Source organism: Pithys albifrons, chromosome 10 (genome assembly GCF_047495875.1).
Source record: "Pithys albifrons albifrons isolate INPA30051 chromosome 10, PitAlb_v1, whole genome shotgun sequence".
In the NCBI taxonomy this organism is placed as follows: Eukaryota; Metazoa; Chordata; class Aves; order Passeriformes; family Thamnophilidae; genus Pithys; species Pithys albifrons.
The window spans coordinates 29363307-29385885 of NC_092467.1; the positions used below are offsets into that span (position 1 = coordinate 29363307).

Below are 22579 nucleotides of genomic sequence, written 5' to 3' on the forward strand. Positions count from 1 at the left end.
TGGGTTTGTATTCTTTTCCATTTCACCCATTTCTCTTTCACTTCCTTCCTGCCTCTCAGGAAGCGATGGCAATAGATACAGCCCATTACTGTGCTTAGGGCTTGAGGTACCTACACCTCTGCTCCTTTGGCTTTCACTTCTCTGTGGGGTTTCATTGAAATGCTCATTTCAAATCAGTGCTTATTCCTTCTGTAGCATCAAAACATTCCTCTGAGTTTTGCTTGCCCAGAAAGGTTTCTGTGGACCATGCCACCATGCATCACCTTCTCCCACCCATGCCTCCAGTAATTATCACTTCACTTAATTCCCAACCAGTCAGTAGGGGTGAGCCCCACCAAAGCTGTCCCCACCCACCCCACACATGCTGCCGTGCAAATCTGCCCTTACCCTCCCAGGATCAGATGGAATCGGACAGCACAGGAGAGGCAGACAGGAAGCAGAGGAGGAAACAACCATCTCTCAGCCATAAATAGGACTTGGCACTGCTCATGCTCTCCCCCATGCTATAGTGTTCAAGCCTGTTGCCTTCTATACATTTATTCGTGGCCTTTTCTCCCTCTCCCCAAGATGACCCACACATCCTAAGTGAGGTCCCATGACTTGCTGGCCCCACAGCCCTGCCCTGGCTCTTATCGCCTCCTGTGTTGTTTCCCCTCTGACACTTCTCCAAGCCCTCCTCTTTCACCCAGACATCTGTATTCCTGTTTTTTCCCAAGTAGCTGGGGTTAAGTTGCAAGCAAACACTTTTCTCAGCCCAGTGCTTGCTGCACTGGAGCCAGCTCCACACATGAAGGGCTCCACAGGGCCAGGGTCCTGCTAGGCACAGGCAGACATGGCAATGTTTCCTTCTCCCACATGGGTTACTTAGACCCAGGCAGCATATTTTGGAGATAAACTGGGGATTAAGAGTCTGTCCTCACAGTCAGTGCCCTAAAGCTGACATCTCACCTCTACAACCTGCTCAACCTCCAAACACTTTTACACTCAAGTCACACGTGGCCCCACAAAAACTCCCTTTGCATTTAGGACAGGTGAGGGTTGATGAAGTTTTTCCATGCGTAATAAAATACGACTTCTAATTAGGATAATAATAGCAAGTGCTAGCTGAGTTCTGCTGGCTTAATTTCCACCTGCTCTTTATTTGCAGTTTGATGTGGTATTCACTTCCTGTCATGCATTCTTGCATATTATTTCTGTGCCATGTTATCTCGCTGATGCAGTTCACTCAAGGAGTGGTCGAAACGCAGCTCTGACTGTTTGTCACCACCAAGAAGTTCATTTGCTTCTCTACGAGGAGGAAAATAATAATAAAAAACTCCAATAAATCAAGGCTGCCTTTTAACTATATGCTGTGCTCATGTGCCTCTCTGAGAACATGTTGTTGTGAGATTTTTTTCTTCTTTTCCCCTTCCACCCACATTTGCAACCCAGTGAGCTGCATGCTCTTTGTTCAGCTGCAAAGTGTCTGTTTTTCATGTAAAAGGTGTCTGTGCAGGGAGTAGTTGGGAGCTCTTCTAGGCAGGGGCTGTCCAGGACACCCAGCAGCTGGGCTGTGGCTCTTCATGTTCTATTTTATTTCAGTGGTATTTCTTTGAAGCTTACAACATTGCTAAAGTTGCCCTCAGTAAAATGGGATTTGCCCAAAGACTGCACATAACAAAGAGCAGATCAATGCAAACCCATGAGTGTCCCCAGCCAGGAGCTGGTGAGACCTTCTTTATGTGCCCACTGAAAGTGGCATCAGGTCCTTTTTATCCAGATGCCCTCATGTACCATCACATCTCAAAGTGTTACCCAACATCCACACCACAACCCCAACTGTCCCACTGGGCAAGGACACTATTTCTCTGGCAAGGGAAGGGCAACCCAAAGGCAGAACACAACTTGCACCAGGATGTTTAGTTGTGTTATGAGCTTTTATTTAAAAAGCACATTTATACAGCAATAATTTCGCAGATACAAACTTCAGTTTTGTATTCTACAAAAGTCTTTGAATATTCTTCTCTTTACAAAATGGAACATTACAAAAATACAGACAATTTAATATGATTTTTTATACAAATGTCTCTAATTGTAGTTATTTTCATTAAAATATTACTACCACAGAACTACAATATTTTAGTCGACTATAAAAAATTAATTCAATGCTTTTTTAAGCAGCAAAATGTAAATAACACAGGTCAGGACACAGTTTATAGTCATAGTGGATATATCTAAAATTGTTTCAGAAATAATATTTTACATAGTTAATTTTTAAGGTTTTATACATTATTTATATAATATTTATAATATAAAAAAAATCATAGCTTGCTATAAGTTGAAATGATAGGACGGATTCTGTAAGAAGGATGTGCAAATGGCCGTTCTGCATGTTTTGCGGGATCCCTTTGCAAATGCGCTTGGTGAAAGGGCTGCAAACCAAGAACCTGTGGTTTCTGGGCAAAAAAACTTCATCATCACACTCGATGTTGGCACAACTGATTCACCACCGGTGTGACCCAGTGGAGCACAGGACCTGGTACCTGCCATGGCACACATCGGGGTGCCCAGGGGAGGAGGAGGAGGAGGAGGAGGAAGAAGGGGGGATGCACAAACTGACTGACACCAGGCCGGGACGTGCCGCCCAGCAGCCCGTCCCAAAACTGCAGAATAAAAGTTTCCCCAGGACTCAGCCCCGAGGTTGTAGTGCGAACGAGTCTTCGGCAGAGCCACCGCTACCCACTTGCAAACCACCAGCTCCCGTGGGCACACAGAAAATCTGCTGTGAGTTTGTTGGGGAGGGGGATGGCCGGGAAGTGGAGGATGCTCTTTTCACGAAGGGCCATGTGTGGGGGCTCGGACAGGATGAACCCTCATGAGGGAACGAGCGGAGAGAAAGAAAGGTGGCTTCCCTGCGCAGAGGAGGGAGTTCTCCAGCCTCACTGCGCCTCAGGGCCGCTCATTAAAGGCATGTAGTGTGAACAGAGAGAACAGAGACCCTTCGGAGATCTTGGTCTGGGCAAGCTTCTTCTAAGTTAAGTCACAGTATGGAATAGAGGAGGCAAAAATAAACTAGGATCAAAAGGAGAAAAAAGCAACTCTTACAAACCAATCCCAGATCTTGACTCAGTGCTGTTGCTCGTATATAGTGCTATACAATTTAGTCGTGAGTTGGTTTTTTTCTCGCAGGCATTGGAAATCTTCATAGTAAGAAAAACCCTAGGATAGCCAGCTTTCCAAAAACCCCTTAGTGTTCATTGGGCTATGAACAATTTGGCGTTCACTACAACATGAACACTCAAACCAATTGCACATCCAGAACTCCGGCACCTCTCTTTGTTTGTTCGGCTTTTGTGTTTTGTGGTTTTTTTCCTTTCTCATTGTCGCCTTTGCCTTAGTTGACCACCACCACCCCTTTCATCCAAATGTTGCAAGTTGAAAAGACCACAGAGTAAGACTTTACTGGTCGGGCAAGAAAGTCTCTCCCTACATTCTACTGTCTGATGAGATTTGAGAGCAGCAGGTAGTTGCTGTCAGCAGTCATTTTTTTGCAAAAAAAAAAAAAAGTTTAAAATAAAATACAACACCCATCCGACTTTTTGAAGTTCTACACCATGTTGTGATGGTTATTCCTCTCAATGATGTCCACAGGTGAAAGGATCTCCTTCCGGATGGGCGGTGGAGGCAGGCAAGTCTTTGTCTTGGGCTTGAAAAGATCTGAGACATAAAACACCTGTAGGAATAAGTGGAAAAGGCAAACTTAGCCACACTGGGTGATGCTTCATTGAAAAAGTTGGTTTACAGAATATATAGACATCTGTACGCTTCAAAAATAGCACTTTTTCTGCTACTGAATGCCTGCCCATAACACCAATAGCTGTGGAATCCCAAGAGCCTGCTACCACCTTTCTGTACAGTACAGAAAAAGGCTCATACCTCTCAAAACAGTGTAAAAACATGACAGAACAACTTCATTTCTCACTGTGTAATCACCAAGTGCAACACCCAAACCTCTGCTGAATGGGTTGAAAAGCCAGGAAACAGATACATGGCCTGTACTCCAATAAAATAATAAAGGTCTCCAAAGGGCTGGCCTGACTCATGGTGAGTGGCTTCAGGGATGGAGGTGGTGTGAAACAATTAATTCAGACATCAGGTAGACAATTAAAAGCTTTCTAATCAAAGCTGTGCTAAAAGTTATCAGCAGTGAGTCAACAGTGAGTGATACTCTTCATGCCCCCACCAAGGCAACATTACAGAGCCAGGGTCAGCTCCTGAAGCCAAAGGCAAAGGAGAAGAAGAGTTATTTCTGACTACTTCTTCCTAAATATCCCGTGATGTAACCCCTCTGCAGGATGTGAAAAGCTTGGCAATTTCGGAAGGGAGCAACACAATAAGAAACAAAATACTGGGAGGAAACTTCCACATCCTCTTTTGGCAGCCACTGCACAAAGCTTATCAGTTCTTCAGGACTGGGGCACTTTCACCCTTGCCAGACCTCAGTCTTGTGCCAGAAGGGAAAAGAGTCAGACAGCACAGATCCTCTGGATGGAGTGAGAAGTGGAGAGGACTCATCATTTTTTTACCTGGCACCAAAGCCCCAAACTTCTGTCCCACCACTGACTCCCTCTGCCAGCCCCAGTGTGCCAGCTCATCTCGGACGTCCTTAAGGCCTGATAATCTGGACTGAGCTGTGAGTTTGATAAACTGAAGTCCCAGGATGAGAAGCACAAGGCCATAGGAATTAGCAGTACATTTGTGTTTTCTCTCTCAGTACTCTAACACAACATTTAAGCAACTAGATGAATTAGGTGAAAAATAATTCCAGGGTGCTCAAAGGAATAATATCAGATTACGACTTCCATTTTGGGTAACAGAGGGAGGAAGCAAAGGTTTTCCCCACCTGCATCTCCACATTTACTGGCTACCCAGAGCCCTGTGCAGCAGGTCTAGTTGTCCTTGGAAATAACTTTTGCAAGTCCTATCAGCAGAGGCAGATAGGAACAGACAGAAACCTGTTGTAAGCAGCAATTTACTCCTTCAATTGTAGCCAGGGATGCAGGAAGCTGAGCTGTTGTTGCCTGGCTTTTATTGCTTTGTGGAAAAGCAGAGAAGGAGCTGATTTACAAAACAGTTCTTTTTTTGGTGTGTTTACTGGTATCTGGCTGGCTGTCTAGTTGTATAACAGAGCTGATAAAGTTGTTTACAGGGTATCCAAGTGGCAGCGTTTGTACCTTTGGTCAAATAACAGGATCCAGCTGACCCCACCAAGGATCAGAAGCTGGAGTCTGGCCTCTTGCTGCAGCATCACGGAGTAAAAGCAGGTTGAACTGCTCTGGCATTGGTTTTCTTTTGATTGTTACTAACTGTAAATTCCCTATTTGGCTGGTTTGGTGCATTTCTGAGGGCATCTCACACACTTGTCCATCTCGGAAAACTGGATTCAATCAAAAAGATGTCCAACTTCTGCACCAAGATAGCCATGACAAATCAATTTATGGGAGGAGACTGCTGAGTGCAAGAAGCATATGGGGGGATTGCACTGAGTCTGGTCCTTATTTTGGACAGGAATGAGTTATGGTGGAGTGTCATCCTGGGTATTTTAGCTTTTACTGTGCTGCTTTTCAGGGTTTTATTCAAAGACTGGTTAAGAGGTTTCATTTCTCTTTAAACTGTATTTCACTTTAACATGGCTGGAGGTTATATAAACATTTATAGGAATCATGAAACGTGATCTTTGGGGGTTAAAAGTGTGTTAAATCCTTCTAATGCTTGAACTGTTTAACACAAAAAGGACTAATAAATGTGCAAAGTTTTTCACTTGGATTAGCTCCATTTCCTGTAGAAGGTGCTCTCCACCCATAAAGAAAACTTGACAGGAGAAGACTGAGAGCATTTTATACAAAGTAAGCCAATATCTTATATTCCCACTTAACAATTTCTATTACTTTTCATTATATTTAAGAAATCTTCAATTATATACAGAGAGGTTAAAACAACTCATCTAAGCTAACCAGAGCAACTCTGGGAGCATGTCCTTTTCTCTCTCTCTCAGATGAGGCATAAATGACACAACACATAGCAAGCACATAAAATCTACTTCTATTTGAGAAATATTTGTCATATTTCACCCTGGTCCAAATCTGAATGTTTCATCAGCTGGAAGTGCTTGACATTAATGTCTTCTGCTTGTTATTTCAGGCACTGAAAGACAAACGTGTCTGCTGCAGCACAACCTGAATTTGAGCTCTGGCAGCCTTCAGAGATGAAATCCACAATTGCTTTCTTCTGAAAATTATGGCCTGATAACTGCAGTGTTTTCACAGCCCTTGACTATCACCAGAGTGGACTCCTGAAGGTTTTTGTGGGGGAAGGAGTGACTGGGAGCACCCAGGGTTGAAGGTGATGCATCTCCAGGTCTCTCCTGCTTCAGAGCAGCCTGGTACGCGAGACCTGGGCAAGCACCCCCAGGACATACCAGTAATTTTAGCAACAATCCGCTAAACTACTCATTCTACACAAACTTCATAAAGTCCCAGGATGCCTTTTCCTCTTGTTCCTTGCTGCCACCTCCCAAAATGGAGGAAAGTCTGCCAACCCCTCCTAGGCAAAGATTCCCACCAGCAAAGCCAGGTTCTGTGGAACAACAACATACTGATGGTTCTTTGCAAGCTGATGAAATGGGACAAGGGTTGGGTTTAAACTCTGTCCTGAGTCCTAAGCTGCAGCCTGAGACATTCCGAGTCACTGTGCCATGCCTGCAAAGGGTCTGGAGGCAACTGCCCCTTCCACAGGCCAGCTGGGAGAGCAACTTAGGTTGCCTCATGTTTTCAGGCAAACCTGAGCCTGACTGTGAAACTCCAGGCAGCTGCTTCCTATGTCGGTTTACCTCGACACAGGAAAACTAACCCAGCACTGCCACAGCCTCCCCTTCCCAGCACAGTTTCCAGCTGCTGGAGGGCTGGGAGGGGACAGCCAGGCCTGCTGCTTGTCCCAGCCAGGAAGCAGCCGGATACCCATCCCGAGCATCCGGAGAGCTATTGTCTTTGTGAAACCACTGCTGGGATCCAGGGATGGATCGCCTGGTCCTTATTTCCCTTATGTGTTGCTGTTAGCCCACTTCTCAAGCATAAAAACACACACACTTCTCTTACTTGCCTCTCTGGACTTGCCAGCCCCACATGGGACATCAGCATCAAGCAATGGCAAAACCCAACAGCTACTGCTCAGAGAATTAATGATACTTCATGAAAACTTTCCAACAATGACATTTTTATTCTGGCTTTGGAATATTATCAATGAGTGGGAAGTACATAAATAACTTATTTTCTTTCCTTTCAAAATGTAATGTTGGTGAACTTAACTCCTTGTGTCCAAGACAGCCTCACTTTTAGATCAGCTAAAAAAATATTAAAAAACCCAACCCAGTAAGTGGTGAGCTGTTAAAATCTTGCTTTCAGGAGTTTGCAGAGACAGAAACTACACAACTCCCAGCAACTTGGCATCTATCTGAGGCAGCTGCCTGACCTGGTGCTCCCTGTCCTGTCAGCTTTATATATCTTCATGTGTCACTTTGAGTTAAAGGGCTGTGCAATCAGGTCATCCTTTGGAAAGCAAAAGGCATGAGAACAAGTCCAGCAGCCAAAGACAAGTGGGCATAGCTTTGGTTTGCCCCTTTCTCACAAACCCTTTTGCTTCATGAAAACCCACCCCCCATCAAGGCAGTCTGCCTCCCCTTGTTGGGCAGGCACAGCTCCTGCACCCAGGGAACAGCTTTTGGATGGATTATGTGGGGAAGAGTCACAATCCCAACCACCCTACACTCTCTCTTTGGGTTCTGGTGGGGAAGCCTTGCTAACGAGCCAGTGCTCATTACTGAGCACAGCTGGAGAAGCCAATGCTGCTGGGTAAGAGGGAAATACTCTCCCTAGACTGAATGTCTTCCCAGCCCCCTGTGCTGCCTGGACTGAGCCTCTGGAGAATGCTGCCTACTACCACTTCCCTGCTGTTAAGGGGAGTTATCTGAGCTGGCAGGTACCTGAGCTCCCCAGATGGGCTGGGGAGGCATCTGCTATTTCCCCCAAGACCCTCCCAGCATCCCTGGTGCCATTCCCTGCCCAATTTTCCATACTCACCACGCAGTAAGCCACCAGGGCTCCCTGTGCAAAGCCTGCCAGCACATCGGTGGGGTGATGTTTGTGGTCTGACACACGGGACAGGCCGGTGTAAAATGCCATCATGATGAGGGTGAACTGAAGTAGGGGACGGAGCAGGCGGGCTCCCTTCCACGTGAATCTGGCCTGCAGATAAAACTGTGGGAAGAGAGAAGAACAAAAAAGGTTGTTTTAATCTGACCAAATTTGCCCAAAATATGCACATACAGCAGCAACTCCTGTGTGGGGCTGCCTGTGGGGCACCAACAACCCTGTGGGTCGCGAAGGGGCAGTTGTCAAAGAAGAAGGATGCTCCTTGCACATATGTGGCCTCCATCATGCAGAGCAGAGTGGATCTGGAGGGATTTTAACCCATGGAGGGCATGCAGACAGAAGTGGATGGGTGCAGACCTTCCTCAGTGAGGCAGGATCAGGTGACTGGGACACTCTGCATCCTGGTTCATGCTGTGACCCTGATTCAGCCTCCACACAACATCCAATGGGTCTGAGTAAGGAAATTCCTTTCCACCGCTATTTTGTGTGTAACACCAGCAAAGTCCCAAACTTGGAGTATGTGGGACCCACAGCATCTCTCAGAGGCAAAAAAAGGAATCAATGCAAGATGCTACACCTTCAGAGCCAGCCCTGAGGATTTCCAGACATGGCCACAGCCACTGATGATGTGCACAATGCCATCCTCTAACATGGGAATTCCCTCACTGGGTGGGAATGACAAGCAGAGTGCTGGCTCAACCCAAAAAGATGACATAGATGTGATGTCAAATAGACATTGTACCCCTGCCGTGACTATCTCAGGCCCATTTCCGTTCTAGTTGATGGGCATGGCCGGTTCCTGTGGGAACCAGGAAACTGGGCGGGAAGAGAGGACAGGAAAACGGCAACTCACTGCCCATAGATGAGTGCAAGGAGGAAGGCAAGGGGAAGGGAGGGACACCACAGCAACCTTCAGGCTTGGGGAGCAGAGGGGCTTGAAGAGTGTAAAATGTGTGGCAACTGCAGTTTCTTTCCTGCAGCTCAGACACACAGCCCGTGGGCTCAGCTGCAGCAGGTCTGCTCTGCCGGTTCCTAAATGGAGCACTGGAAGTCAGACCCTGTGTGCTTCAAGGGGCTCTGCTACATCAGAGGGCTGGAAAGGGGCTTAATTCCCATTTATGATCCCTTTTACACACCCAGAGCAGTTTGCACTGCCTTGATATGAAAGGGAATGAAGCTCTCTCTGGGTTCCCTGAAACTACAAATTACTTAATGACATTATTTACCTATAAAAGCAGAACTAATTGGGAAGCTGATAAGGGGAAAGCATCATTTTGACCAATTTAGCGTGTTTGGCTGTGGCATAAACATTGTATTTACCCCTTTTTGGAAAGAACACACACTGGGCTCTTCAGAAGAAATGAAACATCATGTCATTTGAATGGAGCAGATGCTGCAAATTATCCAAATTGTTAGCCAATTAACATGGAAGAGAGCAGTACCGAAACAGCTTGGTGCTGGCTAATGCACATTGTGATTCTGGAGAATATATGTGGAAACCAGCCCGAGTCTGGGAATGGAGCCACATCCCCACAGCACACACCCCACACCGTGCAAACTTGTGCACGCAATGCACAGGATGAGTTACAGCTCTCAGATCCCCCAGCAAAGCCACGCTGATGCAGCCTAGCACATGAACCACTGGGCTGGTTCTCTAGTTTGTGATGATGATTTTCTTTGCCACAATATTTGGTACACTCAACGATCTGCCCCTGAAAATAACTGTGCCAGCAGGATACTGTTGTGGATCTCTGGAATTGTTCAAGTCCAGGGTGGATGAGGCTTTTAGCAACCTGGTCTAGTGGAAGATGTCCCTGCTCATGGCAGAGGGGTTGGAATTAGGTGATCTTTAAGGTCTCTTCCAACCCAAACCATTCTAGGATTCTACTTGCATGTTCAAGATCCTCATCTCAGCCCAGGTGACAGTGCAAAACTCAGGTTCCAGGATGCTTCTGCAGAGCAAAATTAGCTCCAAGTATTATATATCACACACTACCACTCTTACTTCTCCCAGGAAGACTTGAAACCTGGTGTCTTGTTTCAGTCTTTTGTCTCTGTCATAATGAAACCCCTCGTGAAAGAAATTTGTTGCCAAATAATCTGACATTTGTCCCTTTCACACAGTCTTGACAGCTCCTTAAATCATTCCATCCCACAAGCCTGGACTAAACAGGTCATCGAGGGGTGAGGATGCAATTAAAAATTTGCAATAAAAAGCTAATACCAGGTCTGAACACACAATAAAGCAGATACTTCTGAGGCTGAACTGAGTGCTGAACATACACATTTTAACCCTGGAAAAGGAGTGCAAAGGCAGTGTGGCACCATACAGGGTGTGCTGGGTGTCACCCAAATCCCCAGCACTCAAATCACACCCACACCTGCATATCTTGGAGGAGTGAAACCCAAAAACCCACCTGAACAGATGCCCCTCAGACACAGCACTACCAGTGGGAGGATCTTGGCTGAGTTCCTTTTACTGACACAATAAAGGTCATGGAAAAATTCCTCTTTATTTCCCCATTCACAAGGGAAAAAAATAAGGTAACAGCATTTCTCATATTCCACAGGCATAGTATGAACATGCAGTATTATGGAAACTGCTCTTAAACAACAGGGTGCTGAAGATCCCCTAAATACTTTCTAGGTAAGACTCAGGGTGCTCCAAATTTGGCCTCTGTTCTCAATATGAAAAGTAAAACCTAGTTAATAAGAGAAGATAAAAAAGTGAAAATAGAGTTTAGGGACTGAAAGGATCAGAATTTTCCCAAAGCAGGAATTAGTGCCATTTCCAAGAAATGGGAAGTTCCTGGAAGTTTATCTGAAGATCTGCTTATGAAGGTGTGTTGTGCTTTTTTTAAACCTGAGAGCAAATCTCAAGTGCTGCCTGCTATGGACTGCCAGATTTGTATGGGAATGTGGGCCTGGATGGAGCCTTCCCAAGAGGGGGTGGAGGAACAAGACCACAACCAGGGTTATTTCCACCACAGATTGTCACAGCGCAGGGAAAACCAGGACCATCAACAGGAGCAGGGGTGGATGAAATGACACGAAATGGGATCACTCAGAGCAGGAGTTATTTGGAGTTCCTATCCACTGTCTCCTGGCAGAGGCTGAGTTACCACAAAGCAGATGGCTTGAGGGACGTCACATCACTCTTCTTGTGCCAGGGGACTTCCACAGTTCTAGTGGGGACAGCCCACCGCCGCACACAACCCCTGAGCAAACCCATCGAGGAGGAGCAGGCAGGGGACACAGTGTAAGAGTCACCTCCAGCCTCCCGGGGCTTTCTGCTATCCAGAAATCCTGTCCTGTTCACACGCTTCCCACCGCAAGGCTGAACTCCATCAACCACAACTCTTAGTCACACCTAAAATTTCCTTCTGTGAAATGTCTGGGCTTGTTTTTGACTGTCTGACCTGAAGTGACCTCTGCCTCCTGCCTCATCTGCAAACAGAATGGTACCCAAAGTGGTACGGGGACAAAACCTGACAAACCCAGACTCACGCTGGTGTAACACACAGCCCTGGCTTGACAGAGCCAGCCAGAGGACAGGGAATGCAGCATTTGGCTTTTAGCACCAAAAACCTTTCAGCACCGAAGGCATGTGCTATTTCCTTCTCTGCTTTTGCTGAGTGTACAACATCTTCCCATCCCATCAGGAATACCCCCATCAGCTCAGCAACACAGTTCACACCTCAGCCTTGGCCACTGATGTAATTCCAGTTTATTCACTTACTTAGGTCACTGCTAAACTTGACTCTGAGCTCGCAACCACCACAGGGGTTCCTTCACAAGGGCACATCATTGCTCAACAGCACCAGGTCACTGGGACATTGTCCAGCCATCAGCAAGAAGCTCCAGTGAGAAGCCTCACGCTCCCTCCCACAAAACCAACAACATCTCTAATTTTTCAATTCAATCAGTAGAACACACCACAACCCATTCTGATCTGAAGTCTTCAGCCTCACCAACCAACACACTTTAAATACACAAGATGCCCTGATTCACTTGCTTTGTATCTAGAATCAGACAAAGTTGCTAAGGAATATTAATTTAGTTTTTCTGATATTTAAATTTAGCTTTTCTACACCCTCTGTGTGGTTGGCTGTGACTTCAGGCAACTTATGCTGCAAAAAAATCAGCATTATGGTCTCACATACTTGAGGAGAGTGCAAAACATCCATCACTCTCTGCAAAGATTACCCAGATCCAGAGAAACAAAACCAAGAGGTGTGGGTCAGGTCCAGAGGGCTGCCTGGAATAAGCTGTTCCCTACCTCCTCTTTCCTCAGCCTGCTATAAATATGTATTACAGCTCACTCAGCCAAAGAGTAACAAAGCAAGGAAAATTAAGACAAAGAGGATTAACCAAGTGTAATTTCCCCTTTTAAATTTTTTATACAAAGGCCTGATGTTAATTGAGTATTCCTGGTGACAAGAAGGCTGCGAGAAACTTAGCCCTGAAGTCTCAGCATTTAGAACTAAATCCCAGGGGATTTTACTGTGTTGCAAAGCACCTTTCCCTGGGACTTTTCCCCCAGAGCCCTCCAGGGCTTGGCATCTATCAGTGTTTTCCTACCAGGAGTCCATGGATAGCACAGGGCTCTGCTGCTGGGCCAGGAAATGGGAAAGCCATGGTCATTCATCCACTACCCACAAAATATTGGGACAAGCCCAGCCCCATGGTACAGGTGGGATGCGTGGGAATCTATCCGTCTTTTAATAGACCAGCCAAAGTTTTCTGGCACCCGTCTCTGTCAGGTGAGGCAAACTTGAAAACATTTTAATTCAGAATGGGCTCTGAGAGTGAAGCCAGGCAAGGCCAGGAAAGACGGGAAGTGACTTATCCTTGAAATATGAAGTATTGTTCAATCGGGAACACACTTGGGACACAACTGGATCGCCAAACCTCTTCAGGACACGCTCAGCTCCACAAATGTCCCCACTCTGCAGAAGTTCCTGGCAAATTCCTGGTATCCAAAGCGTAGGCAGCAACCTGCTGCAGCACAACCCTCAATTCCTAGGAACTGGAGAGCTCTTGATTGAGATGATTCCCTGATTAAATCCATCAAACTCACCTCCTGCAGGCACTAGCATGATGGATGCCACATTTCTAACCAGGCTTTGAAAACCCCAACTCATTCATTCAGGTTGGCAAGACAATAGGGTTTATCTTGCATGGAATAAAATCCCTCTGCCTTATTATAACCTCTTTTTTTTTTAAATTATTTTTGGATATCATCAACCTCTTCAACCTGTTCAATTTTCTGTCTCCCTTTTTCTGTGAGTTTTTTCCTACAAGCTTTGTCAGCGGTCAAGGAGCTGAATGCTGCTAGACATGTTAGAACCATAAAATCATTTTTGAAATGAATGCTTAAGGGTAATTTTCTTTATGGAAAAGACCCTTAAGATCATAATTTCATCACTTTGAAACACAGCACATCACAATGTCTTGTTGTAAGTTATCTTTCTTTCCCTTCAATTTATGACCAAACACTTGATGTAATTTTTCCCAACTTCTTAAGGCACAAGGCAACTGGACAGCTGGTGAGACAGAGCCTGCTACCAGCTTGACAGTTTGGGGACAAGTTAAATACTAAAAATAAAGTAATTTTTAAAGGGATTGGCCTACCATGGAAAAGGATCATTGGAGCAGCATGTTGTCCTGGATCAGGAGGTGTGGAACAGAGGCTGCTCAGTGCAGATAGCTCAAGTGCTCCCATATGGGGACAGGGAAGGTAGCAAAGGAAGACCAGAGGCAGCTCTCTGCTCTGAAGCCTCAACCTCTGAAGCAGGTTTTCCCATACATTCTGTGGGAATGCTGAATGCACTCTGCAATTTTGGGGTCTCCAGTGTACTCTCTGCCACCAGACCCCAGGTGCTGTATTCTCATTTTTTCTCACCTGCTCCACAAGTGCTGGATTTACAGAAAAACACATGGAAAAATAAAGTGGCAGAGCAACAAGGTTTGTCCCGCACCCTGCAGAAAAAGGGTCAGGCTCTGGTAGAGAAACCATCACCAACTTAAATAGGCACTGGCAGTCCTTGCTCTTTCCAGATGCTGGGCTTGAAAGCATCTCAGGGCTGACTTATCTGGCTGCCCACAAATCTCCTCAGAAATAAATAAATGCCAGTGTGAGTGATGGTTTCCAAACTCAGTTCAGAAAGTTTTACAATGGGCTGAGCCTCCTGTGAAGCATCACCAAGGCAGCTCTTCATTGTAAACCCGGCTGGGAGGAAACGGCCAGAACGTTTACTGAAGAAATTTAAAAGTTTCCCAAAACCAAAATAAAGTAAGAGGAAAAATAAAGAAAGAAATTAATATGCTGCCCACAACTGCCTGGAAAGCTTAGTGATTCAATTACAGAAATTGCTCACAGGGAGGGGGTTGTCCAGGGCTGAAAAGGCAGGAGGGAGCAGTGGTCACTTATCTTTCCAGAGAGTAAGGAATGGGGGGTAGCACTGCTCACAGATAAAAGCTCATGTTTAATGTTTTTATCAGTGCTGTGTTGTTTCTCTGCTTGCCAGTCTGAGCTCACAAGGGATGGAGGAGGTGCACAAATCTTAAAAGGAATACAATAGCTTTTCTGCCTGATTTTTTTACAAAATGATTAATTTTTAAAAAAGGACAACCAGACACAAATCACTATCCAGACCCTCCCAAAACACGGTGTGCAGGACCAGCCCGTGCGGGCAGTGTGCCTCCCGCAGTCCTGGCAGGAAGCACCTTGGCAGCTGCCCCAGCCCCAGCCCCAGCACAGGAAGGGCAGAGCCATTTCTCACTGACAAAGAAAAACAAGTCCCAGCCCTCGGCTCCGGAACCAGGCAGGCAGAGGCTGCTCCACCTGCTCCACTGGCACATTTCAGAACCAGCTATCACACCTCGACAGAGCCACAACCGCACATCTTCCCACTCTGTCCATGGAACATTTTGGCTTGCCCCAAACTCCCCTCAGTGGAAATCACAGCATAGGGTGAACAAAATTGCACAGGTCATCCACAGATTTAGTTAGGATTTGGATTTATTTGCAACCTTGGCTACATCCCAAAGCTGCACAGCTCAGCTGCCACTCCAGGAGTCTCCATCCTAAATAACACCACAGCAGCTGCGAGTGGGTCTTCCCACCACCAGTTTTTCCAACTAGCTTTCTATCTCTGATGCTCATGTTGCCATTACTGCTATGGAATGTGGGTGAGTGTCTCAGGAAAGAGGGACAGGGGATCAGTCAGCTCAGTGAGGTTACTTACCACTAAGTACAGCATGGTGTACAGGGAGAAGGACGCGTGCCCAGAGAAGAAGGATTTCCTGCAAAACAAAGCAGGTGCTAAGAACCAGCCAGAAAAATCTTCAATATCATGATTTTACATACAATCTGGTGACTTGCCTGTGGCTGCTGAGGGTACCAAAGCAGAGGGAACCAACAACCCCCAGTCCTTTGGGTTATAAAACCCCTGTTATCCGCCCTTCTTGCTCAGGAGGCAGAAAGCAAACGGATGGACAGGATGCTCTCATTGTTTGGCCCTTCCTGGTCTACTCGTGGGACAGCAGTTATTTCCAGGATAACCCAATAACTCATCATCTCGCCTCAAATAACCAGGAAACCGTAAAGAAATAAGAAGTGAGCGACTCCTCCGGTCGCTTAATTGCAGCATGTGAAATGTGTCCCTGGAAAAGTCAAAACTGAGCATCTAATATGTTTGATTGAGAGCTCAAAGGGGAGGCAGTGGCAGCCCTGCCTGTGTGGTGGAGCCTATCTGGAGGAGAAGCTCTCTGCTCCACCACATGGGACAGCTCAGGCTGTTCACCATGAGCTCAGCACATAGGGTGAATTCCCACACTGAGCAACAGCTCTGGGAAACAATAGTGTAGGAGTAAAGAGAAAGGAAAAGAAATATCATTCAGACAAGTGCCACACTTCCCAAGGGAAACTGCCAGTCACTGGAAAATTGGAATTACAGCCTTTGAAAAAAGAGCAGCATTTCATAGAATCACAGACTGGTTTGGGTTGGAAGGGACCTTAGAGATCATCTTGTTGCTCAGAGCCCCGTCCAACCTGGCCTTGAACACTTCCAGGGATGGGGCAGCCACAGCTTCTCTGGGCAACTTTGCCAGGACCTCCCCACTCTCACAGGGAAGAATTTCTTCCTAATATCTAATATAAACACTCACTCTCTCAGTTTCAGATTTGAATCACCTATTTCTGACAGAGAAACCTCAGAGAGGCATTTAGTGGCAGCAACCCATCACTTTGGTGCCACGGGTTCTCACCTGGCTTCCTGGACCCTGGTGTCGTTTCCCCTGCAGGTGTAGTTCTGGATGTAAACTCCCTTGGCACAGTTGATGACGGACAAATCCACGTCACAAACTGCCAGGAAATGCGGCCGCAAGCGCCCGACGGACACTTTGGCAATATCTGTGAAGGACTGGCTGATGGCACAGCCAAAAACGAAGCAGCCCACTTGCTTGTAGAGCGCTGCCACGTAGGGGTTCTGGATAAAGGAGCGGGATTTCTCCTTCAGGTAGTGGATGCGGTAGAGCTCTCCCGTTATAATCTGGGGGGGAAACATGGCAGAGGGGTTAGAGTAGGAAAAACGCTGTGCAAAGCCAGTGATGGGTGTAAATGCAGGGCTGAGACAGCTCTTTGTGCCCTGAGCATCCTGAAGCAGGAATCTGCTCCCTCGGGGAGGAAGGAGAACCCACAGTGTCTCTCCATTCTTCTCTTCTTCCCTCTCAAGAAGAGACTGCAATGCTCAAAATGTTGTATATGAACAAATTCAACAAACAAAAATGAAGACAAAGAAGAAGTAGATTTTGGGTTAGCATGTTGGCATATCTTTAAAAAAGTTAAATAGTACCCCAGCATAGTGGTGGGGAAAACATTAACATCAACCAGATAAAGTATCAGCATGTCTTGGGAAGGAAAGGCCAGATCCACCCTCTTATCAAACTGATTTTGGAGGAAAGTAAATGAACAACCTGCTTAACTTCCTCTCTTAAAATCACAAACACATCAAGAGAAGAACCAGAAAGCCTCAAACTTTTCATATTCTGGCCCAAAACTTGCTGCCAGCAGACCCAATTCAAACCTTCCAAAGCCTCCATAAATGTCAGCTATTTTGGGGCATTTCAAGGGGTCTTGCCACTGCATGGCAGCAAATTATATTTTTCTTGTGTCAGGGGTGCTGAGGCTTGACAGGATCACCATAAATCACTGTCAGGGAGCAGAGGACCCAACTTCTCACATTCATGACTCTGAAAAGGCAGGTTAATGGAAATCAGGCTACGAAATGAAGTCCAAATGTCTCACCCCTCCCAAAAAGGCAAAGGCTTAAATTGTTCTCTGTCACGCTACCCACCTAAGTTTTAAGGTCCAGATTTACAGCTTTAGGATTTTATTCATTACTTTAAATGTTTTTATACCTGAGCAATAAATTGAGGGAGAGGGGTTTTTTTTTGGATGCCCCCTTGTCCCTGCCTCTCTCTAGTCATGAGGACTATGATATGTAAAATTAACTGTCAGGAAAAATGCCTTTATGTTAATCCCTCTCTGGAGCAGCCAGCAATATTCCTCCCGGTGTGGCAGCCTGCCAGCTGTAAGCAGGAGACGAGGCTCCCCTGCCTACCTTTTTTAAAAGCTTGGCACAGCCCTTGGAAACTAATAAACTGGAAAAGTATGGCAATTAGACTAAGAGGAGATGAAGCTGTATCATTGTTTGAACTCACTCGTACCAGGGCTTGAAAAAACAAAGGTTGACCTAAGGCAGCTGAAATTGCAGCTAGGCAAGCTTTATCAAAGACAGATACAACTAGAATAATAAAAAATAAAGGCCAAGCCAGAGTGTGCTCTGCTACCATACACAGGAATGCTTTGAGTGGCTGCACCATCATTTTGGAGTTTACATGTCACAGCTGAGATTTACTCTTGGGAATCTGTCAGTGACCAAGAGTTATTTAGGGAGCTGCAGCTAACCGGCTTCAGCATCATTTTAATCCTCACAGTCCTCATAGACTATGGTTGGTCTCCATTTTGGACCATTTTCCAGTACAAGCTGGCAGCCAGGAAGCTTACTGGCATGAGGACTGCAGAGTCAGGTTGTCATGGATGGACACAGAGGCTCCTGCACAAGGTCAAAGCATCACCTGCACTCCCCAAAGCCTAAATTCACAAGAAGGGGAGCTAAGAGGCTCAAAACTCATGGCTTTCACAGAGGGAACACAGGACAAATTACCTGATACCAGCAGATATGACATTACTCCAAACTTACAAACATATAAACCTGCAGCTCTTGGCTTTGGAAAGCCATGTGACCATTTTAAACAGGGACCAACAAAAGTCTAGGGATTAATATTTTTCTCTCACTGTTGGTGGTCTGGGTAATTGCACATATGTAGCAGATTGTAAAGTGGAGCCTTCATTCCCTTGCTAACATGCTGCTGGGTACCCATGAACCCTCCCCGCTTAGTGAAAGCCATGGTTCAGCCTTAATGAGAAGCTAAAAATTGGATAAACTTGTTTTTTTGGCAGCAATGTCCCAGATAAAGCAGGACAGTGAAAAACTAATGCAGCACAGATGTGCATGGACTAAAATGACATCCTGAAAAGAAAACAAATTTTAAAGATATTAAGCTCTTCTCATGCCTCTCATTTCTGGCAAGCCATCCACATGGGACATGCCATTCCCAGCTGATGGGCACGGCTCCTGGGGATTGTCTCACACATTTAAGAAAGATGGTCACTAGAGAGAAGGCAAGATCAAACTTTTCTCTGTGTGAATGCTTTTTGCAGAGTTTTGGTTGTCATGCTCATTTTATTGTTATTATAAGGTATTACCAGCAATTCAACCAGCCTGTAATTACTTGTAGAGCTTTTCTAGTCACTTATGTCTCTGGTGTAATGTTCTCTGTGCTAAGCATATTGAAGTGTATCACCTTCAACAGGAAAATAACCAGCTAATCCAGCTGTATAACTTAGATCACCTAGGAAATTAATTTTCTTAGGAATTTTTCATAGGCTTTCAGGTGTGAGGACACAGGGGACCACAGTAGCAGTACCCATACAAGTCTCAGGAAAAGGAGAGTGTCACCTTTCCCTGGCCATCCAAGGGATCACCAACATCAAATTTACCATCTTACAGCATGAAGAGTAGTCAGGAGAGATATGAGAGTGCACAGCCCAGGGGTGCAAGCCTCTCCAGTGCCATCTGTGTGGATATTTGCTTGAAGTCAGTAAATATACAGATATTAAAACCAAATGCATATCCTCTCACAATCTGATTGAAGCCAAGGACTTGTCTTTCTGGGTTTCCTCAAGCCACTTAAAACATGACCTGGACCTTTTACCCCAGGCTACACTGCCTGTGATGCCATGTAAAGCAAGGGTGTGAAATTTGGGCTGCTCCATCCCAAAAGCCAATCCCTGGAAGTCCTTGCAACCACTGTCCGGCCTTCTGAAGGCAAACGATGTGAGCGAAAGGAGCAGAGTCAGTGCTTTGTGGATTTGGAAGGAATTCCTATTATGTTACAGTAATTCTGGTATCTGGGTTACAGCTGAAAAAAGAGGTCAGGCTGACTTGAATTTTCCATGCAGGCTGCCATAGCAAAGAAATCTGTTGCTTCAATTCCTCGTTAGCCATTTGTGTCACTCAGCAGCAAATAGCTGAACTTTTGAATTTACCTTATTAAGTTACATTTGTTGTGGGCACAGTGAAACCAGGGCAGAAACATCTAATTCTTTAGGGATTTTCTTTCTCTTATAATTGACCTGCTATTTCGTGGGAGAAAGCTGATGGATCACATAGGCAGCTGATTATGTTTCCAGTTTCTGGTCCAACTCCTGTATTTGCCACTGCCTCATTAGGGATCAGAAGCACACTCCACATGGAGCCGGCGTGCCGATCGCTCAGGCAGTAATGCGAAAATGAGAGGCTTTTTCATTTTGTTTTTATGGCTTTTCCACACTTGGGGGTCATTCACCTGCAGGGTAAAATTCTGATGTGCTTATAGAATTAGGGGTCTGGCACCTTTCAGGCTTGCTTTGGGAAGCAAGGGGGCATGGACAGAGCCATTTTGGGGATCTACTTTGCTAAGTGAGTGTCAGGAAAAGATGAAGATATTCATGTCACAAAGCAGCGAGGCTGAGGATGGGGTATTACCAAAGCAGGCACTGAGATATCCTAAAATATCTATTGCCCATGACATTGCTCCTATGAGGAAAGATGAAAGCTCCAAGGGGAACAAGTGCTGCTGACTTTGCCAGTGCCATCCCTCCCAGCTGAAGGACCAAGAGGAAGGCAGAATCTCTGGGAAAGCACCTGAGCTCTTCCGGCAGCAGGTGAGAAGGAAAATGTAGGTACTTTTCATAGGGGAATTTCATCTTAGCTTGAAGCATTTAAACAACAATCAGGAGACAGCTCTTGGGTTCTGCCCCAGCACCAGGTACATGCTGATATAAGGAGGCTCAACTCTGCAGGCTGAGTTCAGCATTTTGGCTGACATAGAAAGCTCTCGCCATGCTATCCATTCCTAGCACAGCTCTAGGAAAATTGGCAGAGAAGGAAAATGAAGAGGCATTGGAAAGGTGGTGCATTAACTACTTTTTACAGTGAGGACTTTGGGAATATGCTCCCCATGGAAGGTTTTAACTGTCTTTTAAAAATGGCTGTAATATGCAATCTCTTTAAAACCTAATACTAACCTTTTAAACTTTTCCAAGCACTGGTTAGCTGAAAAGATGTATCCTTTCTTTGTTTTTTAAACCTTATAAAATAGGCAAATACCAAGAGTTATTTGAATAGGGACAAACCATGCCAAGTCCTTGCTGACACTCAAGTGTTTTTTGCCTCTACTCTGAACTCCTACTGGAGGGTGAAAAAGCTCTTGAGAAGCTCGCAGACTTGCCCAAACAGCTTTGGGCCTGTTTACAGGCTTCAAGACTAATCTCATTCCTCTCATTACATGCTTTCATTTGCAAATGTTTGCTACTCCATGCTTACACAAAAGTCAAATAATCGCAGAGGAGATGCCAGCATAGGTGAACCTTGGTAGAGAGCGTGAACACACTGGCAAGACTGCACTAAACTCCCCTGCTGAAGGGATGTTGGTGCTAAAGGAGGTGACAAAAACTTCAAGGGAGAGAGAGCAAAGCAGGTTTCAGAGGTGGTACTTACAGCGAGGATAGCGATGAGGATGCCTGCAGCACACAGCACTGCATCGTTGATTGTCTCCACATTCTTCTCTGGGTACCTGATGCTGTCGTCGTCGCAGTAGAAGCCCCTCTGGTAGGGCTGGATTGTGCTCGTTTCAATGATGAGAAAGGGCAACCCAGCTACAAAGAAGGGGAGAAACAACCAAACCCATCAGCAATACAGGCTAAGACAACCAGCTCACAAAAATCCCCCAACAACTCAGCTAGAAAACCCCTTGCAAACCACACAGCACCATCCCCGACGCTTTTCTTTCTGTATTGCTTTCTTTCCAAAGGGAATAGCATTGGGATTTGTTTTTTCAAGTTGGTCTTTCAGGGAAAAAGCATCTCCTCTGTTATGGTTATCAGATGTCTGCACAGCCTGGTTTCAGTTAAGTCTTGTGTGTTGCAAATATTAACTTACAGGAACAGACCACTGAAGCAATCCCTCTGCAAAAGGCCATGAAAACTAATCTGGCACTTTTCTCCAGGGACGGCCTGATGCTCTGCTGAGTGCCCTGTGGCTGGGCAGCCCAGAGCTGTGCAAACAAACACTGCAGGATCGAGTATCTGCATGGCTTCTACCTGGGCAGCCCAGCTACACTCCATCCCCATCCCTGTAATGCCTTTGAAGACTTCCTTGGCTCACTCCTCTCTGTATTTACAGGTTATATGTGTGTTTGTACCTACTAATGCAACAACTATGTGCTTTGAGCTGCTATGGGATACCCACCCTTGACCCAGCCATGCAAGGACCAGCCCATCCACAAGAACCAATGAATTCCCACTGGAGCCTGTTCACTTTCAGTCACAATAAAGCCATGTGAGATCTGTTTTTAAATGCTCTTTATGAACCCTCTGTGCAGGGTTCCTGCATTTGCACAGCCTGGCTGGACTTTTGCACCAGGCAGGGAGCAGATCTGCTTAAAAACATGGGTTAGGGCACACAATATGGAGGGAACACCTGGAAATTGCTGCATGTCTGTAACTACACATTCTTATAAGTTTTTTCAGAGAAATACAGCCTTGCCTCAAAACTAAAAGGAGAGTCCTGGGGTGTTTCCCAGCCACAGTGTCACCTTGGGCAGGGCACCCTCCTTCCCTTTGCCTCAGTTTCCCAATCCATCTTTGTTATTAAACCCATCACCGAGAGGAGTGCTACATCCCCACCAAAACAAGCCCCAGATTCCCTGAAACCCACGTTCAG

General features: G+C 45.8%; 1 protein-coding gene across 1 annotated transcript in view; it reads right to left on the reverse strand.

Moving 5' to 3' along the window:
* Positions 1 to 1897: 1897 nt before the first annotated feature.
* The window catches only part of PLPP3 (phospholipid phosphatase 3), a 44227-nt gene continuing 23545 nt past the window's right edge, over positions 1898 to 22579 (reverse strand). The window contains exons 2-6 of the mRNA XM_071564951.1: positions 21356 to 21513; positions 16458 to 16741; positions 15437 to 15494; positions 8115 to 8291; positions 1898 to 3712 (exon numbers count right to left, since the gene is read on the reverse strand). Coding sequence (XP_071421052.1) covers positions 3587 to 3712; positions 8115 to 8291; positions 15437 to 15494; positions 16458 to 16741; positions 21356 to 21513 — 803 coding nt within the window. The 3' untranslated portion in view covers positions 1898 to 3586. The remainder of the gene's footprint in view (positions 3713 to 8114; positions 8292 to 15436; positions 15495 to 16457; positions 16742 to 21355; positions 21514 to 22579) is intronic.